The 26,138-nt window shown below is 39.3% G+C and overlaps 3 protein-coding genes and 1 pseudogene across 10 annotated transcripts in view; 2 read left to right on the top strand and 2 right to left on the bottom strand.

Moving 5' to 3' along the window:
• The window catches only part of LOC127441325 (rho GTPase-activating protein 45-like), a 51,523-nt gene extending 47,769 nt beyond the window's left edge, over positions 1 to 3,754 (top strand). For all 3 annotated transcript variants that reach the window (XM_051698607.1, XM_051698606.1, XM_051698608.1), the window contains one exon: positions 1,411 to 3,754. In XM_051698607.1, coding sequence (XP_051554567.1) covers positions 1,411 to 1,664 — 254 coding nt within the window. In that variant the 3' untranslated portion in view covers positions 1,665 to 3,754. The remainder of the gene's footprint in view (positions 1 to 1,410) is intronic.
• Positions 3,755 to 3,887: 133 nt separating this feature from the next.
• LOC127441362 (DNA-directed RNA polymerases I, II, and III subunit RPABC1-like) lies at positions 3,888 to 8,050 on the bottom strand. Of its 3 annotated transcripts, XM_051698691.1 has the most exons (7): positions 7,880 to 8,050; positions 5,979 to 6,153; positions 5,654 to 5,769; positions 5,484 to 5,564; positions 5,341 to 5,399; positions 4,921 to 4,999; positions 3,888 to 4,162 (listed from the first exon to the last, which is right to left on the bottom strand). In XM_051698691.1, the coding sequence occupies exons 1-7, from the start codon at positions 7,934 to 7,936 to the stop codon at positions 4,097 to 4,099; spliced, it is 633 nt and encodes a 210-aa protein (XP_051554651.1). In that variant the 5' UTR covers positions 7,937 to 8,050; the 3' UTR covers positions 3,888 to 4,096. The 3 variants fall into 3 exon arrangements, with proteins under 3 accessions (XP_051554651.1, XP_051554650.1, XP_051554653.1); XM_051698690.1 differs by having other exon boundaries at positions 5,341 to 5,564; XM_051698693.1 differs by lacking the exon at positions 7,880 to 8,050 and adding an exon at positions 6,322 to 7,793 and having other exon boundaries at positions 5,341 to 5,564; positions 5,654 to 6,153.
• A 648-nt stretch (positions 8,051 to 8,698) lies between these two features.
• On the top strand, positions 8,699 to 14,835 carry LOC127441363 (phospholipid hydroperoxide glutathione peroxidase-like; annotated as a pseudogene).
• A 4,021-nt stretch (positions 14,836 to 18,856) lies between these two features.
• Positions 18,857 to 26,138, bottom strand: part of LOC127441340 (ran-binding protein 3-like) — a 38,460-nt gene continuing 31,178 nt past the window's right edge. For all 4 annotated transcript variants that reach the window (XM_051698646.1, XM_051698647.1, XM_051698650.1 and 1 more), the window contains 4 exons: positions 25,465 to 25,585; positions 22,393 to 22,535; positions 21,548 to 21,740; positions 18,857 to 21,323 (listed from right to left, as the gene is read on the bottom strand). In XM_051698646.1, coding sequence (XP_051554606.1) covers positions 21,280 to 21,323; positions 21,548 to 21,740; positions 22,393 to 22,535; positions 25,465 to 25,585 — 501 coding nt within the window. In that variant the 3' untranslated portion in view covers positions 18,857 to 21,279. The remainder of the gene's footprint in view (positions 21,324 to 21,547; positions 21,741 to 22,392; positions 22,536 to 25,464; positions 25,586 to 26,138) is intronic.

Here is a 26,138-nt window from a genome sequence, read left to right as displayed (position 1 = left end):
CTTTTTCTCCCCAATTTGGAATGCCCAATTCCCACTACTTAGTAGGTCCGCATGGTGGCACGGTTACTCACCTCAATCCGGGTGGCGGAGGACAAGTCTCAGTTGCCTCCGCTTCTGAGACCGTCAATCTGCGCATCTTATCACGTGACTCGTTGTGCATGACACCGCGGAGACTCGCAGCATGTGGAGGCACATGCTACTCTCCGCAGTCCATGCACAACTTACCACACGCCCCATTGAGAGCGAGAACCACTAATCACGACCACGAGGAGGTTACCCCATGTGACTTTACCCTCCCTAGCAACCGCGCCAATTTGGTTGCTTAGGAGACCTGGCTGGAGTCACTCAGCACACCCTGGATTCGAACTCGCAACTCCAGAGGTGGAACTTAGCGTGTGTCCTAAATCTCTGATAACATATTTATCATGCTTTAGTACAGTAAATATATTACATATTGCTCCTTTACAGCTGTAAAACATCCAGAAAGTCAGAAGGTGAAAGATCACAACTGGTTCTTTCCATATGGGTCAAAATTGACCCATTAAGACAATGGAAGAAACAATGTTTTAAATTGTTATTTTTCTTAAAGGGATAGTTCACCCAAAAATTACAATTCTTTCATTATTTACTCACCCTCAAGATATCCCAGATGTGCATGACTTACTTTCTTCACCAGAACACATTTGAAGAAAAATACAAAAATATCTCAGCTCAGTAGCTCCTTAAAATGCAAGTCAGACTTTTGAAGCTCCAAAAATCACAGACAGTCAGCATAATTGTCATCGATACGACTCCAGCAGTTAAATTAATGTCTTTTAAAGCGACATGATCGCTTTTGGTGTGAACAAGATCAATATTGAAGTACTTTTTTACTCTTTTTTTTAATAGTATGTCTATGCAATGCACACATTAACACTGTAAACTACAGACATAAAACGAGGATTCAATAATGATGGGGACACAACATACTTCATTAAACATGATAATAATATGCTTAAATATGCAATATATGAGTTACAAGAAGTCAGTTTCAGTAGTTGTGGTTCGATTCATAAAAGCATGACAAGCTCTTCAACAACCCTACCAGAAAACATTTCCAAGCATTATAGCAGGTAAACAACTTCCCCAAATGGATAACAGATAAACATCTATCCAGACTGCAGCAATGCCGTCCTGAAATGTGTGACACAGCATAGTTTCTCTAGGTGGAACACGTGACAGCCGGTTCTTCTTATCTGTGTTTACGGACATGACATAAGCCAAATACGTGCCAAATACGACCCGACAGCTCAAAATACTGACCGCATACTATGGAAAACTGTGACGTTAGGAAACTTGTTTTAGAATTAGAATTAATGTTCAAATAAGTAATAAAATACTTTTGATTGATTGTTATTGTTTCTTCTTCAGGTCATTCAGTGGGTTCGTCTGGTTCTCAGGACCGATCTCTGGACTCGGACTCTGATGGAGACGATCTGGAGAGAGGAGGTAAACGACACCCCCCTCTGGTGAGTCAGGAGAGCGAGACCAGCACTGAGGAAGACCAGCTGAGTCCCAGAGTGAGTCTGGACCTGAGCGGACTCGTTCCAGAGACCATCCCAGAGCAGACCAGCGGTACAGAAGATACAAACACTGAGCAGACCTCAGAACAGATAGGAATTTAAAGAGATCAAAATTCATGCCAACAATTACCAAACAGCAGAGGAATAATATTAAAAATGAAAACTGTTATCATTTACTCACCCTTATGTTGTTCCAAACCCGTAGGATTTTCGTGGAACACAAAAGATGTTTTGAAGAATGTGCACAAAGAAAGTCATACGGGTGAAAGACATGAGGGTGTTTTTTTATTTTTGGGTGAACTGTCCCTTTAACTGTTTATTTTACGGTCTCTGTATTAAAGTGTAAACGCTTTTAGAAGGTGTAAGAATAAAACACCACAACGGATATCTGACGGAATTAAGTGTATGTTTAGTACGTTATACTGTAGGGGAATATACTGTATATGATACAGTGTCCAAATAGCCGATGATGGACATTATTTGCAGCTTTCTGTATTTCCTGAATGTAATTATATGACTGTGCTCTATTCTACATGGACCATGATGTTCTCAGCTCATCTAAGCATATCATTTGGAAAGAAAATAATCTACAGTATATAATAAGAATACAAATTTCCAAAAATATACATTATTATTATTTAATAAGATCCCAAGGTAAAAGTACATTTGTTAAGTTCCCGTATAGTTTTTGACATTAATGTCAAGGATGTGTCTCTTTTAGGAACTAGTAACATTTGTATTATTAAATATATATTATAGGGGGGCCTGGGTTGCTCAGCGAGTATTGACGCTGACTACCACCCCTGGAGTCGCGAGTTTGAATCCAGTGACTCCAGCCAGGTCGCCTAAGCAACCAAACTGGCCCAGTTGCTAGGGAGGGTAGAGTCACATGGGGTAACCTCCTCGTGGTCACTATAATGTGGTTCTCGCTCTCGGTGGGGCACGTGGTGAGTTGTGCGTGGATGCCGCGGAGAATAGAATGAAGCCTCCACATGCGCTAGGTCTCCACGGTAACGCGCTCAACAAGCCATGTGATAACTGAGATTCGTCCGCAGCCACCCGGATTGAGGCGAGTCACTACGCCACCACGAGGACTTAGAGCGCATTGGGAATTGGGCATTCCAAATTGGGGAGAAAAAAACAAAATATTTATTATAATTTCAAACCATGTTTTGTTTTTTAAATGGCCTTTCTGTTCATTCTAAGTGTGTGTATGAGTTTGCAGTCCCAGTGTAACAGCCGTACTGCTGGTCAGTGTGCTGGTTTTAATGGTTGTAAAAACATTCAGCATTTTTTTTTAAAGAGACACTGTCGCGTCTGTTCAAGGATGTTTATTTTCCTTCCATTCATCCACTTTTAAGTGTCTGTTTCATTACTGATGTTAAATTGCAGGAGGGCTGTACAGTGTAACTGAATATTAAGACAGCCCTGTGACTGGAATGTTTATCATTAAAGGAATATTCCGGGTTCAATAAAAGTGAAGCTCAATGGACAGCATTTGTGGCATAATATTGATTTGCACAAAAATGTATTTCGACTCATCCCTTCTTTAAAAAAAGCAAAAATCTGTGTTCTGGGGGGCCCTGGGTAGCTCAGTAAGTAAAGACGCTGACTACCATCCCTGGAGTCACGAGTTCGAATCCAGGCCGTGCTGAGTGACTCCAGCCAGGTCTCCTAAGCAACCAAACTGGCCCGGTTGCTAGGGAGGGTAGAGTCACATGGGGTGACCTCCTCGTGGTCACTATAATTTCTTGCTCTCGGTGGGGCACGTGGTGAGTTTATGTGGATGCCGCGGAGAATAACGTGAAGCCTCCACATGTGCTACGTCTCCACGGTAACACGCTCAACAAGCCACGTGATAAGATGTGGCGGATTGACGGTCTCGGACGCGGAGGCAACTGAGATTCGTCTTCCACCACCCAGACTGAGGCGAGTCACTACGCCACCACGAGGACTTAGAGCGCATTGGGAATTGGGCATTCCAAATTGGGGAGAGAAAAAAAAAAGCTTAAATCAGTGTTCCAGTGAGACTCTTACAATGGAAGTCAATGGGGTCAATCTGCAAACTTTAAAATACTCACTGTTTCAATAGTATAGACACAAGAAATAAACAATGTGTTAACATGATTTTACTGTGATTAAATCACTTACTAACCACATCTGTGTAAAGTTATTAAAGTTTTACAGTTGTATTGCCTTGACGACGTAAATCTGTAAATTGTGCTATAACTTCTGTTGGAACATTTTTTTTTTATAGGCATTAATGCATGAAAATCACAACACTGTAACAAAACTATTCACAAGAAAAAAATATTTTATTTTTTTGCAAAAAGGAGTTTCAGGCAAATTAATGTAGAACATAAATATTTAATTCCTGTCATAAATCTTTCACGTGAAACTCAATTCTTTCTAGTGTAAAAAACAAAACAAAAAGCCCATCGGTCACCACACAGAAACAAATCAAAACATCTGAGCGCTACATCAGACTGCCTCACATTTATAAAACTATGACTTGTCAAAAATGACTTTTGTTTTTACTGTACTAGTCTATATGTGATGTATCGTCCAGCAGTTTCACTGGGCCTGATGATCTTCACAACCTGTTTAAATGGAGAGTGATGCCTTTACAACAATCCGAACGAGTGCTTGACTAATATACTGTATACTTTTTTTCCAAGAGCTGATGCCGATATCTTGTCTTAAATAATCCTGATAATATATAAAACTATTTAATCATAACAACTTTAACTCAGATGAACAACAATATTTTCTCTAAATTATTTCCAAATAAATCGGCCAAGCAGGCACATTCATTGGCTGATGCCGATAATCTGAAAAAGGCCAGATATCGGCCAGACAATCATTTTGCACATTTTAGAGTGGCCTTTTATTGTGGCCAGCCTAAGGCACACCTGTGCAATAATCATGCCGTCTAATCAGCATCTTGATATGCCACACCTGTGAGGTGGATGGAGTATCTCGGCAAAGGAGAAGTGCTCACTAACACAGATTTAGACAGATTTGTGAACAATATTTGAGAGAAATAGGCCTTTTGTGTACATAGAAAAAGTCATAGATCTTTGAGTTCAGCTCATGAAAAATGGGGGCAAAACAAAAGTGTTGCGTTTATAATTTTGTTCAGTGTATATAAAAAAAAATATATATATATTTTATATATATATATATATATATATAAAAATACAATAAAAATATATAATAAAATATATTTATATTTACAGTTTTATTGAATATTGTCATGAAATTAAAATGCATAAATCTTTAAAAAGGGCCACCTTTTTTCAGTGCAAGTTGTTTAGAAAAAAGCAAGATAGCTTTCAAATAAAAATCATTTTCTTACCTGCCCTCGTTTCAGCCCAAAATATCGAGCCACAGGGTCACCAGACTGAATTCTGGGTAACTGGCTCTCCTTGAGTTTACTGATTACAGTCAAGAAAACACCTTTAAAAGTCAGTTTAGAGATGTAATGTCTTTTTAGGAGAACCTAACAGCATGTTTAAAGGAGAAAGGTGTAATATTATGCATATTAAAACATCTGTTTTAAAAATAATAATTTTCCTGAAATTAAATGGCTTGACGTCAGCCGAAAGGAAAGTCGTCTCAGAGGTGGAGCGAGCGAGAAAACTGTTTTCTTCATTATAACATGCACCGGTGAATTAATTCACAGTATGAATGGGAACGCGTATAAAGAAAGTAAATAAGGTCAATTTTGATTTCATGTTGACTTTAAAGCATCGACACACTTCACACTGCAGGATACTATCTAGCCAGCAGCTCCGTCACTTCCTCTTTTGTCATCACGATGTGTTCAGGAACCAACTGCAAGAGAGAAACAGCATCAATCATTTGAACAAACCAAAGATTGCATGTGAAAGTGAGTGGGAAACCAGGGAATGATCTCACCTCGTGTTCGGTGATGTTTATAAGCAGCTCTTGCTGTAGAAACTGTTCCAGGATGTACTTTGGTGCCATGTCTACCAGAGACTGCACGAGAGTCATCAGGTAACATTATATAAATATATATTAATGTATTGGATTTATTGGACCTCTGACAATCACATCTTGTGTCTTGCCTGTTTAGCAGATGGCGTCATGCCTGTCTGGACTACAATAATGGCCCTGGCGATGTTTTCCTCTTGCATTCGCTGGCAGTACATCTTAATAGTCTTGATGCCCACTTTCATCTCCTCTGCACGGACACAAAAATACTCATATAAATGCATCTTTTTGATATTAAAGTTAAGAAACCTCCAAACAGGAAAACCCATGTATGAAAGAATTTTCATAACTTAAAGGGAAACTTAATTAATCTGCTATTTTGTAATGTACTTTTGTTACAGTATGGAGTCAAATATCTTATGCATCATGTTTCGTCTGTCAGACAGTGTCAGATCTCACCTGGGAAGAAAACAAACATCTGGTCGGTGGGGTCGTCATTGTGAGCGACCAGCACGGTGAGGTCAGTCCGTCTGGGTCGCCCCTCACTGGGTCTGTCACCAAACTGACCTTTGAACTCATCCAATGTCTGGTCCAACTCATCTTGTGTCACCAGGTATCCTCGATCATGACAGAGCTAAAATAAGACAAATGTTACTTTAAAACTACTGCTCAATATGTGTGAAGATGATTCTTTAGTAAATATTGTGTTAATTCTGTGTTTCTGTAATGGTGTATACATATATAAATTAACACACACACACACACACACATATACACTATATTGCCAAAAGTATTCGCTCACCCATCCAAATAATTGAATTCAGGTGTTCCAATCACTTCCATGGCCACAGGTGTATAAAATGAAGCACCTAGGCATGCAGACTGCTTCTACAAACATTTGTGAAAGAATGGGCCGCTCTCAGGAGCTCAGTGAATTCCAGCGTGGTACTGTGATAGGATGCCACCTGTGCAACAAGTCCAGTCGTGAAATTTCCTCGCTACTAAATATTCCACAGTCAACTGTCAGTGGTATTATAACAAAGTGGAAGTGATTGGGAATGACAGCAACTCAGCCACGAAGTGGTAGGCCACGTAAAATGACAGAGCGGGGTCAGCGGATGCTGAGGCGCATAGTGCGCAGAGGTCGCCAACTTTCTGCAGAGTCAATCGCTACAGACCTCCAAAGTTCATGTGGCCTTCAGATTAGCTCAAGAACAGTGCGTAGAGAGCTTCATGGAATGGGTTTCCATGGCCGAACTGATCACAATGTATAGTCAGGACATTAATAATGTGAGAAAAAATTTTCAAAGAGTTCTCATGAAAAAATCCTCCATGTGCAGCAATGACAGCTGTGCAGATCCTTGTAATTCTAGCTGTCAGTTTGTCCAGATACTCAGGTGACATTTCACCCCACACTTCCTGTAGCACTTGCCATAGATGTGGCTGTCTTGTCAGGCACTTCTCACGCACCTTACAGTCTAGCTGATCCCACAAAAGCTCAATGGGGTTAAGATCCATAACACTCTTTTCCAATGATCTGTTGTCCAATGTCTGTGTTTCTTTGCCCACTCGAACCTTTTCTTTTTGTTTTTCTGTTTCAAAAGTGGCTTTTTCTTTGTAATTCTTCCCATAAGGCCTGCACCCCTGAGTCTTCTCTTTACTGTTGTACATGAAACTGGTGTTGAGCGGGTAGAATTCAATGAAGCTGTCAGCTGAGGACATGTGAGGCGTCTATTTCTCAAACTAGAGACTCTGATGTACTTATCCTCTTGTTTAGTTGTACATCTGGTCTTCCACATCTCTTTCTGTCCTTGTTAGAGCCAGTTGTCCTTTGTCTTTGAAGACTGTAGTGTACACCTTTGAAATCTTCAGTTTTTTGGCAATTTCAAGCATTGTATAGCCTTCATTCCTCAAAACAATGATTGCCTGATGTGTTTCTAGAGAAAGTTGTTTCTTTTTTTTTTTTTTGTGCCATTTTTGACCTTAAGACATGTCAGTCTATTGCATAGTGTGGCAAATGATCAATTTATCATGATTACTCAAGGATAAGGTGTTGGAGTGATGGCTGCTGTCTAGATTTGATCAAAAATGACTTTTTTTTAAAAAAATTAAAGCACCAATTTCCTTCCAAAACAGCAAAATCTGCACATTATTCCAAACTTTTGGCCGCCAGTGTATATGTGTGTGTGTGTGTATATTACATATATATATATATATATATATATATATATAAAATTATTTCTGTCTGTTTGAAACATCTTCGTGTGTAAGATACGTATAAGCAACTATCACAATAAAACCGAATCGTTATAATTCTAGATAAGACAGTTCTTTTTGAACACCTGAGATTAAGTTCACACCTGCATTATGGTCTTCCGAATTTTCCATAGTCGATATGTCTCCTCTTCGTCATCCATTCACAAGTTTTCACAAGATGATAATATATTTATAAATTCTAACACACGTGGCTCTTGTTTTCAAATCGCGCGCACTTCCGGATATCACAACCACGTGCTTACAGTGGCGCTTAAGGACCCTAAAAATGTGTCAAAGTTAATGCCTGCATCTTTTCCATACACAAAAACAAGTTTTACCGCTGAAACTCTTAACAGAGTATTGCTTGATATTTATATACTTAAAAAATACATATAAATATGCATGCATTAAATGTTAATTATATATATATATATATATATATATATATATATATATATATATATATATATATAAAATGTTTTTACTTCCGTTGTGCGCGTTATGAGTTATTTAGGTCGCGGGTCGCATGAATCATCTCTGATTGGTAGAAGCTGGCAGAAGAGGCGTGTCTTACCAGAGAATATTTAGCAGAGACGGGCCACTTCTTTTAAAATGAATGAGAGAAATTGGAACGACCAACCAAGAAGCTTTAGCGCCCAACGGTCAACGGATGTAGAAAGGAAGTCCCGCCTTACAGTTACAAGAGCCAATCACCTTTTAAATACAGACATCGCCTGTCAATCATCCGAGAATAAAACAAGCCGGTAAAATTGCATTTTTAGCGTAATCTGAGGTAAAGAAGCACAATTTATGATACCAGTGTTGTTTGATTTTACTGCTGATTTGACATATGTCGTTTTAACATAAGCTTGACAAACAATTCTTGAGTTTCCGGTGTTCCCCCATTCCAGTTGATAGGAGCTTCACTGTCACGCTCCCGTTCCAAAGTTGGCCGCCAAGTGGACTGACTTGCTAGAGTGCCTTTGGTCTTACTCATCAGTGGGCGGAGTTCGTCGCACTATGTCGTTGTTTCAGAGAGCGCTGCTTATCGGGGCATTAGGGAGCAAGACTTTCACCAGAGCCATGGTAAGATAACTCACAATCTGCGGTTTTATCCCTTTAAGCGTGCGTGTAAGTACTTTAGCGTTGTTGACAACTAGTTCGTATAGTTGTTGTTTATGTAAGTGTGTTTAACCCGGTGAGTTTACTTGTGACACCTGCTTGTGTCTCCATTAATTCACTCCGATGCAGCAGCTGTAATAATACTATGACGTCTCTTTGGTTTAATAATGGTCTAAAATAGTTTATTTTCCCTTTCTGATAACTGTATATTAACGCAACGACTTTACAAAGCCTAGTTTGTTTGTAGACGTTAGATATTTAAGGTCAGGTTTAGCGTTGTAGGTAAATAAATATAATTTATAATATAATATTATAATAAATATTGTTGCATATAAATGCGACGTAGGTTTTATTTCAGTGCGTTGCGTTACAAATGTAATGTTAGTAGCAACATGCAAACAATGTAATATAAAAATGCTTTAATTATGAGCGCAAAAGCTTTTCAGTTGCACACCCATATGCGTTATCAAATCACAGTAGTGTTGGGTGTAACGCATTACTTTTTCATTGAAAAGTAAGGGATTACGCTAGTAATTTAATTACCGTTACTTCTGATGTAATTGCATTAAATACTGTATGGATGATAGAGAAATTCTATATAAAACAATAGTGAATTTAAAATCGAAATTTAACGTCTAATGTTAAAATGTATGTTTTCTAATTTAACGCTGCCCCTTTAAATTCTTTGGCCAGTTCATGAATAATTTATTTGATTTTATATGATTTATTTGAAATTATTAAAGGAACAGTTTCATGTCCATCCTTGTATATTTCATCTGGTCGCGGTTGATCAGGGTTTTAGAAAGTAATTAGTAATAAGTAATGCAATTACTTTTCAGACAGAGTAATTAGTACTGTAATCTTATTACACTGTAGAAGATGTAACTAGTAGTTAGTAATCAATTACTTTTTAGAGTAACTTACACGACACTGTATCACACGCCATAACTTTTATTATAGAGTTTAATATTTTTCATAAATTAGTATTTATAATAGGAGTAACAATGATATTATAAAAAAACTGTTAAAAGTACTGTTAATGTTTTTGATGGAGAGAGGTGGATAATAAATGACCAAACACACTATAATGATACAGGAGAGCTAATATAAATGTTAACTGAGGTCAACATGCTGTAAATGCTTATCTCAGGCATTGAGTTCAGTTTCAAATTAATAAATAAACCCACACAACATAAATTGTTTAAATGCAAACTTGATCACTTTGCAAAGGGCTCATTATTGACTCATTTTAAATCCGTTATTGTTATATTGTCCTGAATATTGTATGTAATTACTCTGTTTTTAATCCTGAGACTGAACTGTCTGCATTCCTTTAGTCTTCTCTCTCAGATAACCGTGTGATGGATTATTGTGAAATCTGTTTTTTACATCAGTGTTTCCTGTAAACAAGATTATTCACTCTGTGACAGTTGTATTTTATGACAATAAAGCACATGACCCTTTAAAGAAATTTAAGCTCAGTCGACAGTACTTGTGGCATAATGTTGATTACCACAAAATAATATTTTCAACTCATCCCTCGTTTATTTAAAAAAAGCATAAATCTGTTTTTCAGTGAGACACTTACAATGGAAGTCAATGGGATCAATCCGTAAACATGAGTGACTCCAGCCAGGTCTCCTAACAACCAAATTGGCCCGGTTGCTAGGGAGGGTAGAGTCACATGGGGTAACCTCCTCGTGGTCGCTATAATGTGGTTCGCTCTCGGTGGGGCACGTGGTGAGTTGCGTGTGGATGCCGCGGAGAATAGCGTGAAGCCTCCACACGTGCTACATCTCCGCGGTATCACGCTCAACAAGTGATAAGATGCGCGGATTGACGGTCTCAGACGCGGAGGCAACTGAGATTCGTCCTCCGCCACCCGGATTGAGGCGAGTCACTACGCCACCACAAGGACTTAGAGCGCATTGGGAATTGGGCGTTCCAAATTGGGGAGAAAATCCCCAAAAATATCAAATAAATACTCACTGTTTTAAAAGTATAGACACAAGACATAAACAAAACTTACCACACGCCCCATTGAGAGCGAGAACCACTAATCATGACCACGAGGAGGTTACCCCATGTGACTCTACCCTCCCTAGCAACCGGGCCAATTTGGTTGCTTAGGAGACCTGGCTGGAGTCACTCAGCACACCCTGCGACTCCAGGTGTGGTAGTCAGCGTCAATACTCGCTGAGCTACCCAGGCCCCCGATTGAGCTTTACTTGTATTAAACCCACAAAATTGTAATATGACCTATATGATGCTCCTGACAGGTTTTCTGAGATTCACCCTTTTAGGGCTTGTTTTGTCATAAATGGAAAAAGTAATCCAGAATTTCCTTTCTTGATCTTGTATTTTGCACAAATTGTGTACGGAAGTGAAAACTGTATCAAAGGGCGAAGATTGCGTATTCTGCCAGATGTCATGACTTATGTCACTACATGATTAAATTGCATAATTCATTTGTTTGCGCAGTCGATATCTGTTTGAGGGTGTTTATAGCGACACTAAACGCTCTTCACACCCGTGACCTTTAACCTCTTTCTCGTTATTCCAGTGTGCACAAGCCAGTGACTGGCAGTCAGCCAAGTCCATATACGAGTTCTCGGCTGTAGACATTGATGGAAGGGAAGTTTCTCTGGAGAAATACAGGTGAAGAACACTTGCTGAAGCATTGATTTGATGTGCAGAATTATTTATCTTGCCTTTAAGGAATAATTTACCCCAAAATGAAAATTCTGCCATCATTTACTTACTCTTATGTCATTCCAAACACGTATGACTTTCTTTCTTCTGTGGAACACAAAAGATGTTTTGAAGAATGTTGATGATGCTCTTCTACAGTATAATGAATGTGAATGGGTGCAGTGGCTGTCGAGCTCCAGAGAGGACCAAAAAAAGCACTATGAATTATTCCACAGGACTTGTGCTCTGTATTTCAAGTCTGTTGATGCCATTCGATAGCTGTAGCTCTCAAATCTCATTCGTGCTTGTGCTTTTTCAAAAATGGTGCTTGGAGATGTCAATGCTTAGATTTTCAGTGGATAATGGCTTAAATTTGAGTCTGTTCCTCTCACAGACAATTCTATTATATGCCTTCAGACGACTTCAAATGTACTGAGTCATATGGACTACTTTATTGTGTTTTTATGGTGCTTTTTTGTAGGGCTGATTAACGATTAACCGAAATAAAATCGAAAAATCTACGAGCGTTTGTTGGAATTAATATTAACCAAGATGAATATGTGTTGTAAGTGTTCACTGTTAGTTCATATTAAATAATGTTAACAAATGCAACCTTATTGTAAAGTGTTACAGATGTATTGTGGTGTTTTAACGGATGAAAACAAACTATACTAAAACAAACAAAAGAAAAAACTAATAAGAGCCATTTAAAAAAAAAAAAACTATTAATGCACCATTAAAACAAACTAGAACAAACTGAAATTGAAAACCAAAACTAAATGAAAATAAAAATGAATGAAATTTCAAAACTGTAATAGCCCTGCATGGTATACTTCATCCAAAAAATTGTATTACCATGGTATATATTCTTGTTTTTAAAAATGCCCATAAAACACGGTATTACTGCGGTACATGTCCCATAAAAACACGGTATTACTGCGGTACATGTCCCATAAAAACACAGTATTACTGCGGTACATGTCCCATAAAAACACGGTATTACTGTGGTACATGTCCCATAAAAACACGGTATTACTGCGGTACATGTCCCATAAAAACATGGTATTACTGCGGTACATGTCCCATAAAAACACGGTATTACTGCGGTACATGTCCCATAAAAACACGGTATTATTGCGGTACATGTCCCATAAAAACACGGTATTACTGCGGTACATGTCCCATAAAAACACGGTATTACTGCGGTACATGTCCCATAAAAACACGGTATTACTGCGGTACATGTCCCATAAAAACACGGTATTACTGCGGTACATGTCCCATAAAAACACGGTATTACTGCGGTACATGTCCCATAAAAACACGGTATTATTGCGGTACATGTCCCATAAAAACACGGTATTACTGCGGTACATGTCCCATAAAAACACGGTATTACTGTGGTACATGTCCCATAAAAACACGGTATTATTGCGGTACATGTCCCATAAAAACACGGTATTATTGCGGTACATGTCCCATAAAAACACGGTATTACTGTGGTACATGTCCCATAAAAACACGGTATTACTGTGGTACATGTCCCATAAAAACACGGTATTATTGCGGTACATGTCCCATAAAAACACGGTATTACTGCGGTACATGTCCCATAAAAACACGGTATTACTGTGGTACATGTCCCATAAAAACACGGTATTACTGTGGTACATGTCCCATAAAAACACGGTATTACTGTGGTATATTTGCCGTTAAAATATGGTATTACTGTGGTATATTTCCAAAAAACATTGTATTACCATAATAGCATTTGTGCTCCATGGAAAACAGAAAGTCAACCGGTTTTGAGGAGTGAATGATGATTTTCAGTCATTGCATTCATTTGACACTTCATATAAATTCTTCTGCATTTTGTATCATTATTTTTAGTCTTAGACACTATGTAATCTTTATCTAGGACGTTGCTCACAGTAAGTGCATTTGTGTGTTGTTGTTTGCAGAGGTTATGTGTGTATCATCACTAATGTAGCCTCGAAATGAGGTAAAACGAAAGTAAACTACACTCAGTTTGCGAAAATGCACGCCACGCACTCTGAGAAAGGTTTACGCATACTGGGCTTCCCATGTAACCAGTTTGGAAAGCAGGTATGTACAGTATCCTATATGTATACCACACTTTTTGTCCAATGTATTGGTATTCGGATATTCTGTGCAAAGTGTACGTTTTGCGGGTATAGCATGAGTATAGTATGCTGATTCGATTCTGAGATATTCATTTCTGAGAGCTGTCATGTATCACACAGTACCTGTAAGTAGGTCACATGAGTGCAAAGCTGTAAGTGGATTATATTCTTTAGTGAGGCGAGTTTTAATCCAACAAGAGAAGCAAAACACTAATACTAAACATATAATTGCTTAATAATTCGTTCTGTTTTTCAGGAGCCCGGAACAGAGGCGGAGATCAAGGAGTTTGTTAAACGCTACAATGTAGAGTTTGACCTCTTCAGTAAGATTGAAGTGAACAGCGATGGAGCTCATCCTCTCTGGAAATGGATGAAAGAACAGCCAAAAGGCAGAGGAACTCTGGGAAAGTCAGTTTGTTTGTTTCCTTGTATAAAGAGTTCTGTTATTCTGTAATCCAACTTTTGATTGTTCTCTGACTGTTGTTTCCATAGCAACATCAAATGGAATTTCACTAAGGTAACTGTGTTTTTATTTGCTTGTTATTAGACAAAATATATTTTTCTGATTGTCTGCTGTATTTAATGTTGTAAACTCAAATCTGTGCAGTTCCTCATTGACAGAGAAGGACAGGTGATGAAGAGGTACGGGCCAACGGACGATCCAAGCGTAAGTCACCCACACTCTTTTACACTCATATTTTGTGAATTTAAAAAGTTACAGGTTTGGATTTGGATTCAAATAAATATATATATTTTTTTGGTTTCGACAGGTTATTGAGAAGGATCTCCCGAAGTACCTGTAGCCGTTTAGATCAAATCGTCTCTCCGTACCGTGTGTTTTGTGATCTCCTCTCTTCTCTCTGGTTGATAGCTGGACGTTAGCAGGGTGACACCCAGATCCATGACGGCCGTTCCTCAAGCCTGTGTTCAAGTGGGGACAGCCCGATAACCCATGGCGTGCAAATTCACTGGGAATGCCCTCCAATGTCCAGATGTCTCACCAGAGAGGAGCTTAATTCCAGAGGTGCATGCACTGAAATCACTCTGATGTACCTGAGGAACATTTTCTATTTGTAGAGATGACAATAAAATATTAGTCACAACTTTTGTGTTTACGTGTGGCTGTTTCTTATTCTTAAGGAATGTGTACTGGATCCACTGACCTGAAATTCATCCAAGATTATTTTAATTCTTTATTGAACCTTATTGGATGCTTGTACTGTATTGGAATGTCTTACTATGACACAGAAATCCCAAAAGTTATTCTTTAAATTACATGGCTAATATAATAGAATAAAATGTCCTACATGCATGTTAGGGACCAAACATTTTATTTTAATTTGTATTTCAGGCACAAACCATCTGAATTAGTATATTAAACCTCCCTTGGTCTTATGGGTCAATTTGACCCTTTTCAATTTTTAAAAATGATTTATATCAACTTCATGACACTTTTATTCCACTTGATGGCAGCAAGTACTAGAAAAATATTTTTTCCCTCTATCACCTTCCATCACATTATACTGATCTGAAATGTAGGTGGTGCTTTAACGCATTTTAGCCCTCACCCATAGACAAGTCTTTATTTGTTTGAAGTGCTGAGAGCTTCCACACTGGTTTGTTGAATATTTTGGCTTCTGAGTTGTGTAGAAGCCCAATCTAGGTGTCATTGGAAAGCAGAGCATCCCAGCTTTATGGTGATGTGTAACATTTCATCTCCTATAGATGAGAACCTATTTTACTGATGATTTGTTTCTCATACTTTTTCTACCGGACTTCATATTTTGTTCTAAAAAACTTTTTTGACACAACATTGGATTATTCACCCAGGCAAGCTAACAAACAAGTAAACAATTACTTTATTTAACTCATTTCAAAGCTTATAAACCAAGGTAAGATTTGATATAAAGTTTGAAGCTATTTGGGGATTACAGATCAGTGGCCAGCACAGAAAAGGGACGTTTGCATTTTATACCTTACTGAAATAAAATGTCACTTTTGTGATATTTTTAAAAAATAATTCAGACTGTGGTATTATGGCAATTTAAGTGCTATGTGAAGGAATTTTTACAACATAACCTCTTTTGACTCATGTCTGCTCCGATCACTGTTTCTATAAGCCCTAAATAGCCATAAACTCGATATCAGCTCTTACCTTTGGTTGTTTTCTACCAAATGAGTATTTTTACTTTTCTCTCAGCTTGTCCAGGTAAATAATCCACTTTTATGTCTCAAATGTCCAGAAAAAATAATTTCAGCAAAGTATGATAAACAAATCATCGTTTGAATATGTTGCTGGTTATAATAAAATGTTATATACATCATTGCAAATCTGAGGTTCTTAGCTTTCAAATGACACCAAGATCACGTGTGTAGTCCATTCGGAGGCCATGATATTCGACAAAACATGGGGGAAGGGCGGGGCTTCCCAAAAAAGACTGGATGTCTGTGGGCGGAGTCACAAACCACACTGCTTTTCAGATCTGCATTTTGTGATGAAAAGTGATAGAATTTTTTTTCTAGTGTTTGCCGCCATCTAGTGGAATGATCTAAGACTAAAAGTATGGAGATTGAGCAAATAGAGCCTTTATTACAAGCTTTTGAAGTTTTTTTTTTTTTATAACAAGATGTCCCTTGCCTTTCAGATCTGTATATTGTGATAGAAGGTTGACAGAGAATCAATAATTTTTTCTAGAGCTTGCTGCCACCTGGAGGAACAATTTAAGACCCAAAATAGAGAGATAGAGCAAACAGAGCTTTTATTATAAGCTTTTAAATTTGAAGATAAAAAAATGGGTCAATTTGACCCTGTACAGAAGGTTCAATGTAGGGACTTGATTGTTAAGACCATGGAAGGGTTAAGACAATTACTTTCTAGTGTACAAATGTCCCCAACAAGACAATAAAGGGTGTCAATGAAGGACAGTACGCTGAATAACCTGCTTTTATGACTTAATGAATTTACACTAAATAATCATTTTGGAGTGAAGTATGCATGGAGATTACTACGATAAAATTGTGGGTTTTTTTTAAAAGAGAAGACATGAACGATTTTGCAATAGGTAGGTGTCGGTTTACGGCTCAACCCATTCATTTGTATGGTATCCGCAAACGGTGATACTGTCATAACACTCCAATCGCGTTTCACTGATGTCAGGGCCATGATGGCGTAGAAAACTCAGTATAAAAGAATCTCGAAGAACTTGTAATTACAAGTCAGAGTCTCGTAATTATGGTTATTCTGACATGACGTGAACGCACCATGTTTCGTGCTGTAGATTCAAAAGAATCGGCTCAAAAGAGTCTTTTGTTTGGGAATCGTACTGCACTGGTTGCACTTTTTGGTTCGTGCTGTAACTGTAAACGGAACCGAAATTCATGTTCCGTTACTTTTTCAAGAACCGGTTCTCGGTTCCCAACCCTAACTGCAATTCACATTTCTATGAATTCTCTCCACGCTTCGTTTTTTTAAGCATACATGTTATTAAAAAGTATTGCCATAATGTCACCAGAAATTATATCAATAGTTCTAGTTCATGTTATCGTGATTAGAATAAAATTTTCTTGTACAGTTATGAAAATCTGGAGGTGGAATATGTGCTTAATTATCATGAAAATAACGTCAGTGCAAAACAGGCTTCTTTTAACCTTTTAAATATAGGGGGCGCGATATCATGAAATAAGTTTACGCTTAAAGCGTTAAAGTGCCCTGATACATACAGTGCAATTAGAAAGTATTCCGACCCCTTCATTTTTTTCATATTTTGTTATGTTGCAGCCTTATGCTAAAATGCTTTAAAAAACATCAATCTACACACCATTTCCCATAATGACAAAGCAAAAACCAGATTATTGATAACTTTGCAAATGTATTAAATAGAAAAAACTGAAATATCACATTGACATAAGTATTCAGACCCTTTGCTATGACACTTGAAAGTTAGCTCAGGTGCATCCCATTTCTCTGGATCATCTTTGAGATGTTTCTACCCTTTATTGGAGTCCACCTGTGGCAAATTCAATTGACTGGACATGATTTGGAAAGACACACACCTGTCTATATAAGGTCTCACAGCTGAAAATGCATATCAGAGCAAAAACCAAGTCATGAGGTCAAAGGATTAGCCTGCAGAGCTCAGAGAGGATTGTGTCGAGTTACAGATCCCGTGAAGGCTACAAAAATATTTCGGCTGCATTGAAGGCTCCCAAGAGCACAGTGGCCTCCATAATTCTTAAATGGAAGAAGTTTGGAACAACCAGGACTCTTCCTAGAGCTAGCCGCCTGGCCAAACTGAGAGAAAGGCCTTGGTAAGAGAGGTGACCAAGAACCCGATGGTCACTCTGGTTGAGCTCCAGAGATCACGTGTGGAGATGGGAGAAACTTGCAGAAGGACAGCCATCACTGCAACACTCCACCGATCTGGGCTTTATGGCAGAGTGACCAGACGGAAGCCTCTCCTCAGTGCAAGACACATAAATAAGCACCTAAAGGACTCTCAGACTGTGAGAAACAAGATTCTATGGTCTGATGAAACGAAGATTGAACAGTTTGGCCTCAATTCCAAGCATCATGTCTGGAGGAAATCAGGCACCGCTCATCACCTACACAACACCATCCCAACGGTGAAGCATGGTGGTGGCAGCATCACGCTGTGGGGGTGTGTTTCAGCGACAGGAACTGGGGGACTTGTCAGGGTTGTACGAAAGCTGAACGCAGCAAAATACAGAGATATCCTTCATGAAAACCTGATCCAGAGCGCATCAGGACCTCAGACTGGGCTGAAGGTTCACCTTCCAACAGCACAATGACCCTAAGCACACAGCCAAAACAATGCAAGAGTGGCTTAGGAACAACTCTGTGAATGTCCTTGAGTGGTCCAGCCAGAGCCCAGACTTAAACCCAACCAAAAATCTCTGGAGAGACCTGATAATGACTGTCCACTGATGGTCCCCCATCCAACCTGACAGAGCTTGAGAGGATCTGCAGAGAAGAATGGAAGAAAATCCCCAAATCCAGGTGTGCAAAGCTTGTCGCATCATACCCAAAAAGACTTGAGGCTGGAATCGCTGCCAAAGGTGCTTCAACTAAATACTGAGTTAAGGGTCTGAATACTTATGTCAATGTGATATTTCAGTTTTTATTTTTAATCAATTTGCAAAGTTATAAAAAAAATCTGGTTTTTGCTTTGTCATTATGGGGTATGGAGCATAGGCTGATGTGAATTTTTTTTAATTTATTTTTTTTTAAGCATTTTAGCATAAGACTGCAAAATAACAATGTGAAAAGAATGAAGGGGTCTGAATACTTTCTGAATACACTGCAAGTCAGGTATAAGAGGTATCATTTGAAAGCTTAGAATCTGAACTTTTCAAAGAACACTACCACTTTTGCATTTGTTTCGCAAAATAAAAACTAAAATAAAAAAAGGCCTGAAAACATTCGCGTTGCAAACAAGCGCCACCTGGAGGTAATGTGGTAGAAATTTTAATATGAATATAAAAGTCTTTCACATAGCACTTAGACAAGTCATATATCAAATGAAAGCCTATGCAGTTTATTTTGTTGCCCTAACACCACAGATCGACACATTTTCAAAATAATATTCTGCTTTTTTATGACACCTAGATTTAGCTTCTAGTCCACTCAGAGGCCGAGATATTCGATGAAACAATGGGGATGGTGCATGAACTCAAAATTCGACCATAGCTGAGCACATCTGTGAGGGCTGAGATGCATTTGAGCGCCTCCCACATTTCAGATCTGCATATTGTGATGGTTGTGTTAGACAAAAAATATTTTTTTCTAGTACTTGCTGCCATCTAGTTAAATGAAACGTTTTGCAAGGAAATAGAGTGAACAGAACCAGAAATATATGCTTAAGAAGATAGGACAACAAAGAGGTTATTTATTTATTTTTTTTAACTTTCTATTCATCATAAGATTGTAAACCTTCAGAATATTATTTATGAATTAGTCTTTCTTTTTATTTAGGGTGTTTTCAGAAAAATTAGATAAATTTTTTGCATTTAGTCAACGGTGTGTGAGAATGGTGAGCTTTTACATTTGAGTGTGAAAAATTGGAGGCGACAGCCCAAAAAGGTTTAGTTAAGTTAGTTAAAGTTTAAAAGTATTATGTTATTTATTGATTTTGATTCTGGGGTGAAAAATGACCCAGATACTGTTTACAGGTTTCACGAGATTCACCCACAAATCAAGAATTGTGCTAGTCTCTTTTACCACACAGCTAGCAAAGTGACTTTTAAGAACTTTTTTTATTTTGTGAAAAACTGAACTAGAGGCGTACTTTTTGACATAAGACAAAAATTTATTTCAAATGTTTCATCTTTTTTTTTTTTTTTTTTTTACTTTGATATTACTATTTTGTAAAGGAGGTTTCGGAGACATGGTGTGCTAGTAAGTGATAATATACGCATAGAAATTTACAGAACATTCAAGGGTACAAGTGTTTTTTTTTTTTGTCCTTTTTCTGTGTTTAAATGCACTCAAAACTTTCAACACACGAAGAAACTCCTCATTTCTGACATAATCGTCTCCAATGACATGAAAATGGATAAAAAGTTATAGTAAACCAATATTTAAAAAAAGGCCAACACAAAACAAACCCTCAGAATATGGAAAATACAAACAAATACAGAGATGCTGTTTCAAATGTTAAACTCAAACCAACTAAAAAAAAAAAAAAAAAAAAACGTCCCTAAATGAAGCTACACGACTGATTTGGATGTTTCAATAGACATTGGGGTGAAGATATTGTTCTCTGTAACAAGGGGTGAATTCTAGAAACAGATTCACTACAGCACAAGTCCGCGTGCTGGTTTAGTCCTTTATTCGTTAACACCAATGAGAAATCTAACTACCATCATAGCAGACTATTAAGTGTTTTAGCTTGTCCAGGAGATGTTGGTGAAAATGAAAGTAATCAATTGAAAACTGGGGTAATGTTACAACTACACCGAACACAAAGGTACAAACAGATGACCGTGGTGCTACCGACCACCTGATTGGCCAATTGGCATGATGATGTCATAATGAAATGGTCTGAAGCCGAGAGCCAGTGAAGAGAGAGATAGATAGAGAGCAACAGAGAGAGAATGTGTAAAAAAACGGTCCCGCGGTACAAACTGCAGTCTTGACGCGTCAGGTCTTAATCGGAGAGAGAAACACCCTCACACTCATCAATATGATGAGCAACCAAGTCCAAAGCCATACATGGAAAAGTCTCAGATTTTTTTTCCTTTTTTGACGTCTTTTTGATTTGTTTGTTTATTTGCAGTCCAATAGGAAAACAAAAAAAAAAAACAACTAAAAACAAACAAAATGATAAAAAAAATTCCAGATTTACAATACATGTTGAAGGGGAAATGAACTAAAGAGGTTTGGGTGAGAGAGAGAGAAAGAGACTCCGGCCCCTGGGGGTCCACAGCGCCGGTCCGAGAGGGGGCCCCGTGCTGATCTGGGCTGTCCACGGAGACGCCTGCACTAAAACCCTGTAGGGCAGTTGTCGGTCGAGGAGGGGTTCAGGGTGCTATGTGCTCTCGGCCGCAGGAGTCTCGCTCTCCTCACAGTTGCCTGAGAGAGAAAAAAAAATGGTATGTCAACGTTAATGTTAAGCTGGCCTCAAAAATACAAAAAACTATCATGAATCACGCTTAGTTTAAAAAATGTAACTATTTAAAGGGCAGCTTAACTGTATATCAACGATGGATGAGTTAAAATAATTTTCTGAGTTAATCAACATAATATATTGAACCCGGAATATTCCTTTAACACATGCAAAAGCAAAGTGATCATACCGCTGTTGGTGGAATTCCCAGTGCCAGTTGTGTTAGCGGGCTTCTCATCGTCACTGTCATCTTCGTTTGACTGTGGTATCTCTGGTTCGGGCGGGGCAGGCGTGCTCTCAGCCTCCTGTTCAACACGACTCCGCAGGGCCAGGATCCTGTGATGCAGCGCAGCGGCCAGCTGACCAGCGTCTTTAGAACTTGCCTGTCAAAACATCAGAACTCGATCTAAACCATCAGACAGTAAACCCTCAAAGAGCAGTGCTTGGCGTAACGTGTTACAACTAGCATGCATTATGCAGACAATGGAAGTCAATGGAGCCAATTTGTAGAGGGTTTAAAGACAGAAATGTGAAGCTTATAACTTTATAAAAGCACTTACATTAATTCTTCTGTTTAAACGTGTGTATTATTTGAGCTGTAAAATTGTTTAAATCATCATCATTTCAGCTGTTTTAGGGTTTGTTGACATTGCATCATGGTAACAAAGTTGTAAAATTGACTAACTTTACACAGAAAATGTTTGTAAGTGATTTTATCACACTAAAATAATGTTTACACTCACATCCTTTATCTCTTGTGGCTATACTTTTGAAACACTGAGTCTTTTAACATCCAAAAATTGGCCCCCATTCACTTCCATTGTAAGTGCCTCATTGGAACACTGATTTTTGCTTTATTAACAAAAAGGAGGGACGAGTCAAAATGTATTTTTGTGGTAATCACCAATATGTCACAAATGCTGTCGATTGAGCTTCACTTGTATTGAACCCGGAACATTACATTAAGTAATTTATTAAAATGACAGGAAAAGTCACAAGGGCTCGTGATTGGGGTGATTGTAAAATCCATCCTACCGATATGAGGAAGACCTTGACGCCCTGATCTTCGGTGTCCATAGCTGTGATTCGAACACTCTTCTCACTGGCTTTATCCACCTGCATCTGAGGCCAAAGCTTTGTGTTGAGAATCAACCGCAGACTGCCCTGTGTACGCATCACTGTGAGACAGAAACAGAAAGGGATTGGTTCATGAGAAAGGTGTACACGGTAGGGCTGGTAGCATCACCGTGACAACCGCCCCACCGCAGTGGCACAATGCCACCGGCGGTTATGCACGTGACGTATACATACACTATATTGCCAAAAGTATTCGCTCATCTGCCTTTAGACGCATATGAACTTAAGTGACATCCCATTCTTAATCCATAGGGTTTAATATGACGTCGGCCCACCCTTTGCAGCTATAACAGCTTCAACTATTGTGGGAAGGCTTTCCACAAGGTTTAGGAGTGTGTTTATGGGAATTTTTGACCATTCTTCCAGAAGCGCATTTGTGAGGTCAGACACTGATGTTGGACGAGAACGTCTGGCTCGCAGTCTTCGCTCAAATTCATCCCAAAGGTGCTCTATCGGGTTGAGGTCAGGACTCTGTGCAGGCCAGTCAAGTTCTTCCACACCAAACTCGCTCATCCATGTCTTTATGGACCTTGCTTTGTGCACTGGTGCGCAGTCATGTTGGAACAGGAAGGGGCCATCCCCAAACTGTTCCCACAAAGTTGGGAGCATGGAATTGTCCAAAATCTCTTGGTACGCTGAAGCATTCAGAGTTCCTTTCACTGGAACTAAGGGGCCAAGCCCAGCTCCTGAAAAACAACCCCACACCATAATCCCCCCTCCACCAAACTTCACAGTTGGCACAATGCAGTCAGACAAGTACCGTTCTCCTGACAACCGCCAAACCCAGACTCGTCCATCAGATTACCAGATGGAGAAGCGTGATTCGTCACTCCAGAGAACGCGTCTCCACTGCTCTAGAGTCCAGTGGCGGCATGCTTTACACCACTGCATCCGACGCTTTGCATTGCACTTGGTGATGTATGGCTTGGATGCAGCTGCTCGGCCATGGAAACCCATTCCATGAAGCTCTCTACGCACTGTTCTTGAGCTAATCTGAAGGCCACATGAACTTTGGAGGTCTGTAGCGATTGACTCTGCAGAAAGTTGGCGACCTCCACTGACCCCGCTCTGTCATTTTACGTGGCCTACCACTTCGTGGCGGAGTTGCTGTCATTCCCAATCGCTTCCACTTTGTTATAATACCACTGACAGTTGACTGTGGAATAGTTAATAGCGAGGAAATTTCACGACTGGACTTGTTGCACAGGTGGCATCCTATCACAGTACCACGCTGGAATTCACTGAGCTCCTGAGAGCGGCCCATTCTTTCACAAATGTTTGTAGAAGCAGTCTGCATGCCTAGGAGCTTCATTTTATACACCTGTGGCCATGGAAGTGATTGGAACACCTGAATTCAATTATTTGGATGGGTGAGCGAATACTTTTGGCAATATAGTGTATCAACTTAAAAGACCTTAAGAAAACTGTCATTAAATGAGTATAATAAAGTATTAGATCTTTAGTAACTGTGTTGTGGATTATTTACTGTTTCATAGGGACGTATTGATTTTCAGGTTTTTTTTTTTTTTAGACTTCTTGATTATGTGCTAGAGCGCATTCTTATAGTAACAGCGTGTCCACAAGATACTCATATAGCACGCAACTCAAGCCAAACGCACACCACAGTGACTCCAGCCAGGTCTCCTAAGCAACCAAATTGGCCCGGTTGCTAGGGAGGGTAGAGTCACATGGGGTAACCTCCTCGTTGTCGCGAATAGTGGTTCTCGCTCTCAATGGGGCGTGTGGTGAGTTGTGTGTGGATCGTGGAGAGTAGCATGAGCCTCCACATGCTGTGAGTCTCCACGGTGTCATGCACAACGAGCCACGTAATAAGATGCACGGATTGACGGTCTCAGAAGCGGAGGCAACTGAGACTTGTCCCCCGTCACCCGGATTGAGGTGAGTAATTGCGCCACCACAAGGACCCACTAAGTATTGGAAATTGTGCATTCCAAATTGGGAGAAAAGGGGATTAAAAACAAAAAAACAATGTTTGAATTAAAATTATTAAAATTATCCTCAGAAAAACATCTTTGTAAACAGAATCAAATAGCTCATTAATTGTGTGTAATTTCGTTGGCGAGATTAATGCCGTGTTCTGGACGTGCTGCTGGAAACATCATAACTCACAAAAAATTAGAAGCATCTGACAATTGAAAAGCTTTCAGCAAAGGTAGGACAACTATTTAATTATTGTCCAGCTATTTAGTCGTGTTGAAAATTGGATTGGAATATCGACCCAATTTGGAATGCCCAATTCCCAATGCGCTCTAAGTCCTCGTGGTGGTGTAGTGACTCGCCTCAATCCGGGTGGCGGACGACGAATCTCAGTTGCCTCCGCGTCTGAGACCGTCAATCTGCGCATCTTATCACGTGGCTTGTTAAGCGCGTTACCACGGAGACGTAGCGTGTGTGGAGGCTTCACGCTATTCTCCGCGGCATCCACGCACAACTCACCACACGCCCCACCGAGAGCGAGAACCACATTATAGCAACCACGAGGAGGTTACCCCATGTGACTCTACCCTCCCTAGCAACCGGGCTAATTTGGTTGCTTAGGAGACCTGGCTGGAGTCATTCAGCACACCCTGGATTCGAATTCGCGACTCCAGGGGTGGTAGCCAGCGTCAATGCTCGCTGAGCTACCCAGGATTTTAACAATATTAACAGAATCTGATATCTGGAATATTTTAGTCCTTGATGTGTACATGTTACTGAAGTATAAGATTGGCTGTATAATCCAAAGACAGACAGAAATGTAAAACCAATGCAAATAGTTTTGTACTGGGGGGAGGGGGGGGGAAAGAGTTATTTTGTGATATTTTACAGAGCTTAATTTTTATTTCGTGTTCAATGACACGCACAATCCCTCCCCCGCCCTTTAACCACCGTATAAGATCGTCCCTTAACCGGAACAGCCCTAGTAGACAGAGAAACATTCAAAACCGTGAGTGGCGACAGTAATCTTACCTAATCTAGACTGTAACGAGCCATCATCAGTGGATGCCATGTCGTTCATTCTGAGCAGCCCGCGGCCTCGTTCAACCCATGACTGAGCTGGCTTATCAAACACAAACAACTTACACTGCATCTGTGGAAATAACACAAATCAAACCAACTCCTAAGTTGTGTCAAGTTACTATCATTTGATCTGTCAGGTTTGCCTTGGAACCATTGGATAGATTCAAATGATTATACTTGATACATTTAAAAACGTCTCCAAAAAGACAAAAAAAAAAAAACATCCTGAGATTAGAAGGCAATATGGAAATTGCTTAAAGAGCATTATGTAGCCAACTTGTTTTAAAGCCAAGCATAACCAGGAAAAAATGGATATTCACTATATTTCCATAACTCAAGACTTTAATACATTTAAGACCTTTAAAATAAAAACTATATACCAATTTTTTAATTCCTTGATATTTCCAGGTTTTCCATGATCATTTATTTTGGACCCAACCTAACAGATGGCATTTATCCCTCAAGTTCTGTTCATACTGGGCTAACACTGGAACTGTTCGCGGTCAAAACTGACCAGAACCATCTTCGCGTAACACTGTGCAACACATCTGTTGACACATTGTGTCACACTTCTCAACTAACTTATTGCAAAGTTATTAGCACAATTTTTTCCCCCATTTTGG

The sequence above is a fragment of the Myxocyprinus asiaticus genome, chromosome 5 (genome assembly GCF_019703515.2).
Source record: "Myxocyprinus asiaticus isolate MX2 ecotype Aquarium Trade chromosome 5, UBuf_Myxa_2, whole genome shotgun sequence".
Lineage (NCBI taxonomy): Eukaryota > Metazoa > Chordata > Actinopteri > Cypriniformes > Catostomidae > Myxocyprinus > Myxocyprinus asiaticus.
The sequence above is the reverse complement of the archived record's forward strand: the minus strand, read 5'-3'. Positions and strand labels throughout refer to the sequence as shown.

Coding starts and splice junctions, on each gene's coding strand:
- LOC127441362 (XM_051698690.1), bottom strand. CDS start 7,936: ATGGATGACGAAGAGGAGACATATCGACTATGGAAAATTCGGAAGACC. Junction 6,154..7,879: donor TTCGGAAGACCATAATGCAG/GTGTGAACTTAA, acceptor GTCTTATTTTAG/CTCTGTCATGATCGAGGATA. Junction 5,770..5,978: donor GATGTTTGTTTTCTTCCCAG/GTGAGATCTGAC, acceptor GTGTCCGTGCAG/AGGAGATGAAAGTGGGCATC.